This window comes from Gallinula chloropus, assembly GCF_964237585.1.
Source record: "Gallinula chloropus genome assembly, chromosome: 3".
Taxonomy (NCBI): domain Eukaryota; kingdom Metazoa; phylum Chordata; class Aves; order Gruiformes; family Rallidae; genus Gallinula; species Gallinula chloropus.
Window position 1 is genome coordinate 27,464,943 of NC_140087.1, and position 12,751 is coordinate 27,477,693.

The 12,751-nt window shown below is 45.6% G+C and overlaps 1 protein-coding gene across 1 annotated transcript; it reads right to left on the bottom strand.

Moving 5' to 3' along the window:
- Nucleotides 1-3,114: 3,114 nt before the first annotated feature.
- On the bottom strand, nucleotides 3,115-12,296 carry RSPH3 (radial spoke head 3; the record flags this gene model as incomplete). The annotated part of the gene is given in 8 exon segments (XM_084261040.1): nucleotides 3,115-3,413; nucleotides 5,618-5,704; nucleotides 6,754-6,916; nucleotides 7,931-8,134; nucleotides 8,664-8,809; nucleotides 10,112-10,253; nucleotides 11,888-11,974; nucleotides 12,177-12,296. Coding segments are annotated over 8 exon segments (1,248 nt in total).
- Between the last annotated feature and the right edge of the window lie 455 nt (nucleotides 12,297-12,751).

Consider the following 12,751-nt stretch of genomic DNA (forward strand, 5'->3'; position numbering starts at 1 on the left):
AATTAGAAAGCCCTGAATGCCCAGGGGTGCTCTGGCTAACCCCTCCCTGGCAGGGTCCCAGGCCAGGCTGGATGGGGCTGTGGGCAGCCTGGGCTAGCAGCGGGTGTCCCTGCCCATGGCAGGGGGTGGGTGGATGGGCTTTGAAGTCCCTTCCGACCCAAACCAGTCCCGCGATCTGAGTGCGGACTGTGTTGGGGGGCTCTCTAAGGCTTCTCACGTCACACATACGCGTACGTTTTGCCAAAGGTCGGCGCCCTCGGGGCTCCGCAGCGCGGGGCAGCTCAGGCGGCGGCAGCAGGCGCGGGTGACGTCAGCGTCTCTCTCGCGCTTCTGCGGGCGGATTGCCGTGGCTGCCCTGCCCTCTCGTGGCCGCCGCCCGCCTCCCGCCGCCCGCCTCCCTCCGCCCGCTCTCCGCTGCCCCTCGCACGCACACGCAGGTGTGAGGGATGTGGTGCTCGCAGCAGGGCCCCGCCGGCGTGGCTCCTCAGCCCCCGGCACGCCAGCCCCGAGCCCCGCGGCGGCGGCAAGGCCCGTGCCCCGCAGGCCGCCTCTCCGCCGGCACCACCCCAGGCAGTTACCCAAACTCTTCTCCCCCACCTTAACTGCGGTTGCTTATGGTTATCTGCTTCTGCAGCGACCAACATGACGCGAGGAGTCCCCTCCCCTGCCCGCACCTGGAGCTGAATTCAAGCCCGGGGCTATTGATGGGAAATGGCCAGCGCTGCGTCCAGCCTCATGGCTGCATGGCCCCATAAAAACATGCCCTGTTACAGCAAACTACCCCAGGGCACACTGCTCGAGTTGTATCTACACGTTCTAATGAAGTACAAATGTAGGGCATGCAATTATTTTAATAGTAATATAAAAATACATAACAATGCCACAATCCATTTAAATAGAGCAAGGCAATGAGTCACATAAGTTCTCTAGCAATCAAACACAACGCAGGAGAGACAAAAGTTAAAATATTCCAGGTGATCACCTTCCTCTGGTAACATTCTAAAACCAAATACTCATGCCAAGCATTTGGCTGATTCTTTTCAGGAATGATCCACGGGAGCCTTCTTGATCTCCTGAAGTCTCCTGAAAACACATGATGAAACAATCATTCAGTAACGAGGAATCCTTAAAACTGACATACAGCGTTCCAAAAATGAGCTGAAACATTTACAATTCTCATGAGTGATGTCACAAAGCCTTTTTATTTCTCTAGGTAAAATTAGCTTGACCTAATGTACCTGATTTACCTGAAGTCATGACAGGAGTCTCCATTGTCATGGGGGGAAAAAAAAGGCAATACAGAATCTAGGTTCCTACTGCAACTGAGGAAACCTCTCATTGACTTCTAGTGCTGCAACCAGAGTTTGTTTCAAGCCTTCAATTCCAGTCGTGTGTGTAAAAATAAATTCTTCTTAGAAACTTACAGATGTAGTAAGCACCCACTGCCTTCATTTCATACACATAACACATTTTGCTGGATGCTTTGAGGAATCAATCATAAATTAAGAGACACACACACTGTGTTGAAATACTGTCAACTTAGCAAACAGGGTAGGTCTATGATCTGTACTATGCCGCTACCAACATACTCAGTTTCAATATATTCCCATTACACTGAAGCACTCAGTGGATTTGTTGGTGGTTACATCTCATTACTTCTGATTTTCAACTACCTACAGAGAGGTAAACTCCTGACACCATCCAGGGGAGATTTTCCATGTAAGTAATAGTTATCCCAATTACCACTGGAAGCCCTATCCCAGGACGGAGGGAAGGCAGCCTCTGCCTGTGAAGCCACATGTACACGTGGTCCAGGGCAAAGCCTGGGCAACCCTTTTGAAGGCGTGAGATGTGGAGCAGGCACATTCTTTGGGTCATTCCTGACATCCTGCTCTCAGACCAGGATTTCTACTGGGTTAGCACACATCTCTGACCTGCAGAGAGAAGGTAGCACAAAGCAGTCTGGACATACCAGGATCTAATTAATGTCTATAAGTATCTTAAGCATGGAATGCAGGGGGAATTGGCCAGCCCTTTTTCAGTGGTCTGTGGAGATAGGACAAGGGGCAATGGCTGCAAGTTGGAGCACAGGAAGTTCTGCATCAACATGTGGAAGAACTTTTTCACAGTGAGGGTGACAGAGCCCTGGGACAGGCTGCCCAGGGAGGTGGTGGAGTCTCCTTCTCTGGAGATATTCAAGACCTGTCTGGACGCCTATCTGTGCAATATGAGCTGGGGAGCTGCTTTGGCAGGGGTGTTGGACCCGATGATCTCTCGAGGTCCCTTCCAACCCCTACAATTCTGTGATTCTGTGACTTTTTCCACAGGCACAGCTAGCAAAGAAACAGTGGTGTTGCAAGTATAGCTCTACTTTTATGAGAAGGAATACCCCACTTGTGGAGTTGGCCTGTAAACAGATACGTGTGGCAGTGTGGGCACATTTTGTCAGTCATGTCTGGTGCCACTTCCAGTGAACTGTCAGGAAAGGACAATTACAAAGAAAACTGAGGCTGGACTTAGTGTGAGGCTCCAACCCTGCACCAGTGCTCTGGAAGTCAGGAGGCTGAAGAGGATTTTGCACTACAGATATTCCCAGTGTCAGGTGACTCTTCAAATCTGAAGAGCTTCAGGAACAACAGCCTTTGCTCTGTTAGCTACTGGGATGGTTTGTCGGGAAAAGAGGGACTAACGTGAGTGACAAGAAATTTATCTATGTGCCATAGCAGCTACATTTCAAAATAGGGAAAGGAATGAAATTCTGTTCAGAGAATGTTACCAGAGCACTTGCAAAGGTTACTAGGACACTCTCAATGTCTTTTGCATGAGCTTCTAGCATGGGGACAGCATTACTTTTCAACTGTTAACACCACAGGGTCTGGTGGATTACACTGTGCAGAAGGGGACAGAATTTCACTGCCATTCATTAGTAACCTCTCAATTCTTACAGCCTGAAAGCAGCAATGTCAGCACAGGGAAAACACGCTTTAATGCTCTAGTGTTGCTTAGGTTCATCCTTCAGCATGGCTAGGGCACAAGACTTGTAAACAGGCAGGAATTCTTTTCTTCTTTCAGCTAAGCCATTCATCTGCATTTGCTTGATGACTTGCCTGCTTGTCACTGGGTTTCCAAATCCTCTGTTCCTGCTTCATCTGTTTCTTCTACCTGGAAAGAGATGTGACGTGACGGCTGTTCCTCAGCAACAGGTTGGTCGGTCTCTTCTTTCTCTCCCTCAGCAACAGGTTGGTCAGTCTCTTCTTTCTCTGCGACTGGTTGGTCAGCAGCATCTGTCTCAACAATCACCTGGGGTGCTGTGTCTGCCGGCCTGGGCTCTTCAGCAGGTTCCTCTGTCTGGTCAGGCAGAGGTTCATGGCTAAATGCATCCAAGCGCTTTTCAACCACCATACAAATCAAGGCTGAAACAGAAAGCCACCATTAACAAAATTAGAGGAGAAAAAAAAATTATTTAGGATTATTTTATACATTACTGACCCGTAACTTCTGAAACTGGGAAAAACTGGAAGCACTAAAAATGAAAGAATATTTGAATAAGAAATAACATCCCTGCTGCTGTCACCTAGTTTCAGCCAAATTAACTGTTCACACTGAAAGCAGTGGTTTGGAAGGGTTCACCTGGATTGGTTTGTTCATTTCCTCACAGTTGTTCCTCACTTCTGGAGCAGGTCACCCCACCAGAAACAAGGACTATACAGGTGGTACACAGTGTGATGTTTTTGGCTGTGGGAAATACTGGAACTATGGGAGTCATCAAAGGATTTTTCTCTTTCTGAAAAGCAGCTGTAAAACACCTATTCTTTATTATTTTTGCTGCTTAACCTTGGTATTTTTTTCTAAACATTATACCACTTCCAATGAACACAACAAAACAACTCACTATGATATACATCATTTAAACATGAAAAATAGAGGCCAACAATGAAAGAAGAGAAGTTTAACACAGAAAAATAGGATAATATGCAGGGACTAAGAGCTTCATTGCTAATTCATGGGTTGACTTCAACAAGCAGAAGAAGGAACAGTCATCTCCAAGAGTTCTCTTACACTGTGAGTGCTTCCTTTGCAGTTCACACCTCTTTTATTAGACAGTGACAAAACAAAGCCTTCAAGTAGCATCTTCATTCAAATAGGCTAAAAATGGAACCTGGGAAACTTTTCCTATGCTTATGTGTAAGGGGCGAAGAAGCCATGAACTACCTTAGCTGAGCAGTGTCTGCCTCCGCTGAACTTGGAGAATGCAATTTGCAGTATCTTTTGCAGAGATGGTGTTCACTCAACAGTGGGTGATTGGGTATCAGCCAGAAAATACAGAGGGTGAATAGCAAAACAGGGGCTGCTTGATATTACCTATTGGCCTGCTCCAGGTGCTCTTAGGACTGGTGCAAGACCATGATACCTGGTTTAAAAATTACAGATTTAACAGGAATATGAAAGATGTTCTCGACTGTATATCCTGCAGCAACATTCTCCTTGGGATGTTTATTCACTAGTCACATATAATACTTGTTTCCCAAAAGAAAATTCTCTCCCTCCTGAAAAAGTGATCCTTGAGTGTATGTACTGGCACATATACCATAGGATAAAATACCTTACAGACCAGCTGTAATTATCCAAATTCTACCTTAACAAAGGATCCCAGTTAAACTGAAAATAAACCCAAAGGAGTCAAACACAATTGTAAATTCAAAGCAAAAAAAAAAAAATCACAGCAGGAGGAAAAACACAGGAATCAAAGATGTAACGCAAATATTAAAAGTGGTTTGATCTGGGACCACCATGGTGGACAGGCATTCATCTTAATTTTGTTTTTTTCTACACAAGACAGAGTTTAGATTCTTCAGGTATTTCAACTACAGCCTCTGAAGACTGACTAATAAAAACCCCTGAATACTTAGCTTGAATTAGCTCAAAGAACAACTGATATGCTCACATATTTCAAAAGCAGGGGCATTATTATTGACTGCTGAGCAGGTAAGCCCTTGTTTGGAAGAAAAGCGTTGCTCACCTGGCTTTTCAGTCAACCATGGACTATGATTATCTTTCTCTTCTCCTTTCATGTAGGATAAATGTATTATGCCATAAGTCAAGGAGCTTACCCAAATGAGTTAAGAGGCTTTTGTGTTATATGTGTGGCTGTAGGCAGGATGGGCTTCTCTGTTGCCACTGGCACAACTGGGTACACTACAGAGAACAGCAATGAGGGCTGTGTAACACATGAGAAATAAAAGTTCTCTAGCAGAGAAAATAATTGGTGTTCTTTAACCATTCTGTTCCTGTCAAATGTATTGCATCTCCCAGCATCGACACATCTTAAATGGTATAAAGCCAGCAGAGAGAGGACAGTGCAGCATGACTGCCACTTTGATTATTTTAGCTGAAAATCAATTACCTACACGTATGTAGTAGTATTTTTCCAACAGTAAAAATGTTTTAATACAATAAAAACCACAAAAAGCCACAGGTACTTGGAGTTCTTGCTAAAATGACATCTCCCATCATAACCCAGAGTCATCCTTTAAATCTGATATTTGTTCTGATTGGGAAAAAAAATAATGGAAAACATCAAGCAGCCCAGATTACATTCCAGGATTTGATAACTTACAGTCAACCACCATCCTCCCCAGAACCTTCCTCTCCAGTGTTTCTTCCACTTCTCTCATCAGCCATGGCAGGAACTCTGTCTCAATATCTGTAGGAATTTAGCAGTAAGAAAGAAAGAAAAAATGGTCTTTTTATTAAGGATGAGTGACAGGATGCTGAGTCTGGTTTTCATTTGGTAAAAGCATTAAGGGATGAACACCCTTGCTTCGCAAGAGCCAGATGAAATCTCTAAGGTGCCGTTCGGTTTCTTATCTCCTGCCTCTCTTCCTGGGGCTCCACATTGTTACGGACCCAGACCAGTCTCCTCTCAACTAGAGTGGTTTTTCAAAGGGGCCTGACGCCCGTGATGGGCTAGCACAGATGAGGTACACAGTAACGTTCTAGTGAGATGAAAATAACTATCCTGAACATGTCAGGAGAATAACATTTCCTGTCTTGCTTTCCAAAGATGTCTGGCTCCTGGTCTGCTGAAAGCATTTATTCCGTGTGACTAAAGAGCTCTCGCTTACCCACGTACTTCTCAAATCGTGCTCTCTGTACACCACGGTCACCAAGCCCACCCTGTTTGCAAAACACCCTCTGGGTCTGCCTTTGGCCTGTGACTCATTCTGGACTGAGTGTCACCGCTGTCTGTGCACCTCTGTGGGGCCTGGGGAAGTGGGGTGCAACAAACTAGCCCATATGAAATGCTGCTGATCCTAAAAGCTTGGCAGTCACAGATAGGCAGTTCCAGAATTATTTTCAGGGCCTAATTCCAATTGACTGATTTCTCCCTTGCTCTGACAACCATTAAAAACAGATTCGGAATGACATACAGCTTGCTTTGCCTGTCCGTTAAAACACATCTACTTCAACTTGAATCTCTCCCTTTGTTCTACCACCCATTCTCTCCAGTTCAAAAGCAATTCTTCTCTTTGTCACACTGTCAGCTCTTCCTTCTTCTTGGCTACTTGTACAGATGACCAATAACATTTGTGTTTAAAATATGAGTTTGGAAACTATCTGTTCAGCCATAAATGTAAAGGAATAAAGTCTTATGACATTATTCTAAATAGCAGGACAATAAGCTATGTTTTACAGTTGTTTTGACCTTCATATTACTCAGTTCACTTATTAAAAGGAATAATAAAAACAAACCTCTTTCTATAGGGTCATAAAAATATCCACTCTCACGAAGATTGTTGAAAACAGAGGGAATAAGACTGGCCAAGTAATGCTGAGCAAATGCCCGAGCTGCAATTTTCTCTGTGGTCTCCTTCTGTTTCTGTAGCATTTGCATGTGCTGGCGATGGCGACGTTCCTGTCAAGGCAATATTGCATATAAAACATTCTGGCCTTTAGCTGTTACTCCTTTGATCTAGACTTTGAAGATCAATCACAGTGTGAGAGTCATAAATAGCCAAGATAATCAAAAGTAGAGATAATTAGGGTCTCTCCCTGGTACTCGTGGCCTCTAACTTCCGCAAGAGCTCCTCATTAAAGAGTGCTTGAAAACAATTTTGTACTCAGTCTATGGAGTACTAAAATCCACAAGAGGGAAACATGCTCCTTTTCTGATCTGTGCAAGTCTGTAAAATAAGGGCCTTGCAACTGGCCAAATCAAACCCTTCTCTGACACCTTAGTATGCACTGATATGATGGCTCTGCTTTATTATTGCAGATCAAGCTGATCATCGACCTTGGAATCGGATGACGTGGGTCAGGATTTTCTGAACTTTTTATCTTTCCAATAACATATCCTGTTTGATATAAGAAAAGATTTAAACTCAAATTGGCCCAGGAAAACATTAAAAAAAGAAAAAGATTATGCAAGGCTGAAGAAAAGTGAATAATTAAGACTTGCCTTTTAAAGTTATTCCTATTTATTAGATGGTACACATAGAATAATACTTGGAGATCTTGAGAGGTATGTGTACACACATAGTAGTGCATACATTGGGAGTGAAAAACTAGAAGGTGTCTCTCTTACTTTCAAGCACTCTATTCATGTAGCAGTTTTTTTAATGAAAAGGCTTAAGTAACAGCTGCACCAGGTAGAGGAAAATGCTGTTGGGTTTGGCTTCTTGATCAGACATCCGAGTACACCAGGTCACTCAAGCACAACTGCTCCAAATAAAAACAACAGTATGGTGCTGGTGCATGAGAGCAAATGGCAGAATGCAGCTGTATGGCATCAAAATGCTTTCACAATATCAAACTTGTGCTTTTGGGGCACGAGCAGCGTATTTCACAGATCACCTTTCAGTACTGGAAATGGTTTTTTCTCCCCTTATGGGCATTCAGACAGGCCTGTTTTGGTCTTAGTAAGTCCTACCTTCTCCTCTCTGTAACGCCTGTCCTGCTCTTCCAGGCGCTGTACTTCAGCATGCTCTGCATTACGCAGCTCTGCAAAGGCACGCTGACGTGCCCACAGTTGGGCCAGCTCTTCTTCCTCCATGACTTCCAGCAAAGCTTGCTCAACTGTTTTCCCAACCAACACTTCCACGATCGGCTTGACTTCAATATCAAAGTCAAACAACTGAGGATGGGAGTTAGAGACAGAGAGATAATTGACCCTCGATCACAACCACTCTTTACACATTGGTAAGCAGAACAGGAGGATGAACAAAGCCCTTGTGCTGAAAGCAGGGCTGAAAAGTTCAGGTGGGCACCACTGTCAGCTAAGGCAAGAAACATGAATGCATCTGGGGGCCACGTGAGGAGTGGGCACCACACACCCTACCACAGCCACTGCAGGAGCTGTCAGAGACAAGCAGAACACTCTCCTGGACCCTATTTCCATGTTCTCGCCTTGTCCTTTGGCTGGACACCTTCTATGAATGAGAGCACTCTAGTTCTTAGCTGAAAGCAGCAGAACCAGTGCACATGGAGAAGCACGTTCCTTAATTTTGCACTTAACCTCAAAGCAGAAATTGAAGAGGTTTTTTTTCTTTTCATGTTCTGTGAGAATAAGTTCCTTTCTGTTTCTGCCTCAGTTATGCATCATAGGTGTGTTTTGAATGGGAACATGTTTCAAAAGCACTGGTGAACCTGACTTTGCTTCATACCTCTCCTTCTTCTATCTGCGTGGCCACATCTTTTCCTGTTTTGGCTGGTATGAAGAACGGAGTGGGTGGTCTGTCCAAAAATGCATCTGTTTGACACTCCATATCAACCTCTATTATCCGGTCACTGATCTCTTCCAAATACAGTTCTAGAAACAAAACCACAATGAATGCTGAAAGTTGGATTCTTTTAACTCCCAACTATTCACTCTCCAGGGTGAATTCTATCCAGAGTGCAATAAAATGTCTCCCATATGGTTTCCATATGGTATTTCATGCTACATTCTCTGTAATTCAGGTGTGCTTCTTGGAAGCAATTCCTAAAAGGGCATTTCACTTAGCAGATTTCAAAAGTCAGAGCGTAGACCATTTCAGGCCACCTTGCAGAGCAAACAATACTTGGTAGAGTCAATGGAATAAGACAACCAAAAAGGCATGACTGCCTACCTACTAACATGTCATATTGAAAACATACATTTTTCTCCACTGCACGTGGCAAAACAGAACACTATCTGCTGGGCTTAAAATACTGTATTCCACTTCTGGCCCCACTGGAAGTGACCTTGGGGTAAACACACACCTATACCATCATGTGCTTGATTCAAATTCTACCTGGCTACCTCCTTCTGCAGAGATAAACAGCCTGGCTCAAAAAATAAGTTCTGTGGAGTACTTAAAATTGTCTGTAGTAGTCAGTGGGAAGGATGCAAGACCAAAACTGCCACGTTAGATAGCCTACTCCTGTGTCCAACGGTATTTGAATGGGGAAAAGCCACTGTGTGCATTGGAGGTGTTGTAGGAGGTTCAGCCAGGCTGGGACAGAAGGAACGTTCAGAAACCAAGGACCATGCCTGATTAGCATGTAACACAGCTTGTTTCCCAGTTTGTAAGTCAGTCTAACCTGTAATGTTTTTGAGAGGGTACAGCAGTACATTATGTTCACCTCATGATTTACCCTACTGCCAAATTTTGTTTTTCCTACAAATAAAATTGATTTCCCACAAATAGGGCAGTTTCCTATTCTAAATTGGGGTACGACACACACACCCCAATTTTTAATAGGAGTCTTATTCTTACATATGCCTGAACTCTTAAGCAAAATTACTTTAACAAAACCCCAATTTTAAGCATATAACAAACTTCTCTGATGATACTGATAAGGAAAGAAAATTAGGAAGTCCTGACTACTGTTCAAGAATGTATACTGAAAACTGAAAAATACAGCCTCTGGTAAAATATCACTGATTAGCCAAGCTTATTAAATACAACTAAAAATAAGGGGTTATAATGGAAAGGGTTAGAGAACCTCTTATTCTAGAATTCTCTGATTCTAACCTTAACCCTTTGTGATCCTACCTGAAGATACAGCCATCATCAATTCAGCAAGTGAGTATAGATCATCAAGTTTTTGTTTACAGATGAATTACAAAAAAAAAAAATCAGCTTTTTACCTGTCTGCACATGAACGTGCTCTCTGCCTTCCACAGGCTCAGGTGTTCTTTGTTGCATCTGTTCTTCTGCATGCTTTCTAGCCAGTGCTCTTTTCCATGCTTCCCTCTGCCTTTGAATCTCAAGGAGATTGGGTTGAGTACTCTGAGCAGGGGTGAAGAAGAAGAAAGAAACCACCCCGAAACAGGATATACTTTGTACTTGAAAATGACACTAATTTCTCTCAGCAGAAAAACAAAGGTTGTGTTTTGATTTTAATGCAACAAATCTAGTATTTCAGGTAACACTTTTCAGTTACCTTAAAGACTGTAGAGCATGAAACTAATAAGGTATGCTAGCTGCCCACAGGCACATACTAATGGCAGCTCACACTAAGAGCAATTAGTTGTTATTTGGAAGTGGATATTGTATACAGAACTTTGCTGTGTGAGATAAAGTTTATTAAAATGGCTTGCTCTTCCTGACAAGTGAGAGTTTCTAGATAAAGCTTTAAAAAGGCCAAGTGGACTTAAAGTCACTTACATTATCAGTGGACTTGTTTGCTAGATAAAAATTATAGGTTCTTTATTGCTGATGAAGCAGAAGAGACCCATGGTAACTTTTAAATTCAGTATTCTGTTAATGGATTGAAATGAACATCAGTTTTGAACTTCCTAAACAAAACACGTGAAATTCATTCTAAGAAACTGCTACTGAACACCACAGGGTTATTTCATGGAATCATAGAAAAGACTTATAGACTGTGTTACATCGGAAGGGACCTTTAAAGGTCATGTAGTCCAACCCCCCCCTGCAGTGAGCCAGGACACCTTGTAACTAGATCAGGTTGCTCAGAGCTTCATGAATGCCTCCAGGGATGGGGCCTCCACCACCTCTCTGGGCAACCTGTTCCAGTGTTTCACCACCCTCATAGTGAAGAAACCATTGCCCCTTGTCCTATCACTACAGGTCCTTGCAAACAGTTGATTCTCAGCTTTCTTGTAGGTCTCCTTCAGGTACTGGAAACCTGAAATAAGGTCTACCCTGAGCCTTCTCCAGGCTGAACAAGCCCAACTTTCTCAGCCTGTCTTTAATAAGTGAGGTGCTACAGCCCCTCTGATCAGCCTCATGGCCCTCCACTAGACCCGCTCTAAGAGATCCATGACCTTCTTGTGCTGAGGGCTCCAAAGCTGGACACAGTATTGTGGGTAGGGTCTCACCAGAGCAGAGTAGAGGGGGAGAATCACCACTTTTGATCTTCTGGCCAAAGTTTCCACAAAGTAGGTTTTAAAAACACAGACTGTTTTAAATTATTGTATGATCAAATTATCTGTAGAAATATTTTTTGACAATAAAGTATCACTAAAACATTTACCACTGCATCAGGATAACTAAAAAACTTTTGCCTCTGTACAGGCAGCTTTTGCACAGAGTTGGACCCTTCAGCTCTGCTTCCATAGGATAAGCCAAAGTCTACCTTAGCTTAATTTCCCAAGAGGTGCTGCTCTCACTGCTGACACCTTGCACATGGTAACACATTATGCAGTGATGGTCCGTGCCCAGGTTCATTACACTAAAGAAACAGGGAGGGGGGATATCAGGTAGTTAATGGGGACAAAAAATCAGAGCTACAGAAGTTGATGTGAGATGAAGGGCTTTAAAGGCAAACTGAAAGCAGTTCCATGCTGCTTAACTGGGGAGTCAAACTGAGCGTAGGATTACTAAAGAGGAACAGCTTTCCCCTCTTCTTTGCAACTTTTCCACACAGCTGTAGCGCAATCCCCAGGAAACAAACGTACCACGGGAATGAGTTGAAGGGCGTAAGTGTTGCCGCGCACCACTCTCGGCTCATACATGAGGTTGGCATAACGAACGGGTTCCTTCTCTCTGCAACGTCAAGCGCAGGCAGCCGTGGTTACAGACCTCCAGCCCGCAGCGAGCCGAAGGACTCTGAAAGCCCAGAGGGGCGAGTTCCCCCTTTCCCGGAAAGGGCAGCGAGGGAGCTGGGGCGAGGGAGAAGGAGGGAAGGACGGGAGGGGCAGCGGGAGCGGTGCCCGTTCGGGGCGCGCAGGCCGCGGGGCTGGACCAGACACCGGCACTCACGGCTTGGCGGTACCTGGGGCGGGCGGACAGGGTGCGGGGCCGGCTGCTGTAGCTGTAGAGGACGGCGGGTCCCACCGCCACCTCCAGGTCGCGGGTAGACAGCATAGCGGGGTCCGGGCGGGGCGCGGCGAGTCGGGGCCGCAGCAGCCGGACAGCTCGGTGCAGGTACCGGCCTCACTCCGCTGTAGCGGCCGCCCGCGCCGCGGCAACCGTCTCCGGGGCAACGCGGGAGCGGGGCGGGCCGCGGGGCGGCCGCGGCGGTGTCGGGGGGCGGGCCCGGCGGTTCGCCCGGCGCTCTCTCGCGCCGCTTTCCCTGCCAGGCAGGAGCTGAGCCCCTGGGAGTCAAGGGAGGGCGCGCCCGGCCCGCAGGCAGCGGGGTGCTGAGCGCAAAGCATCACCCGAACAGCTCACGGGGCTGGCCGAGGCTTGCGCCCGGCGCCGAGGAAGTGAAGGAGTTTAACGGCTGGGCGTGAGCCGCCCTTCCGCCAGCTGCGTGGGGGCCGGGAGGTTTCCCCTTGCGCGGAGAGCGGCTGACCCCGGCCTGCAGCGCCGCCGGGGAT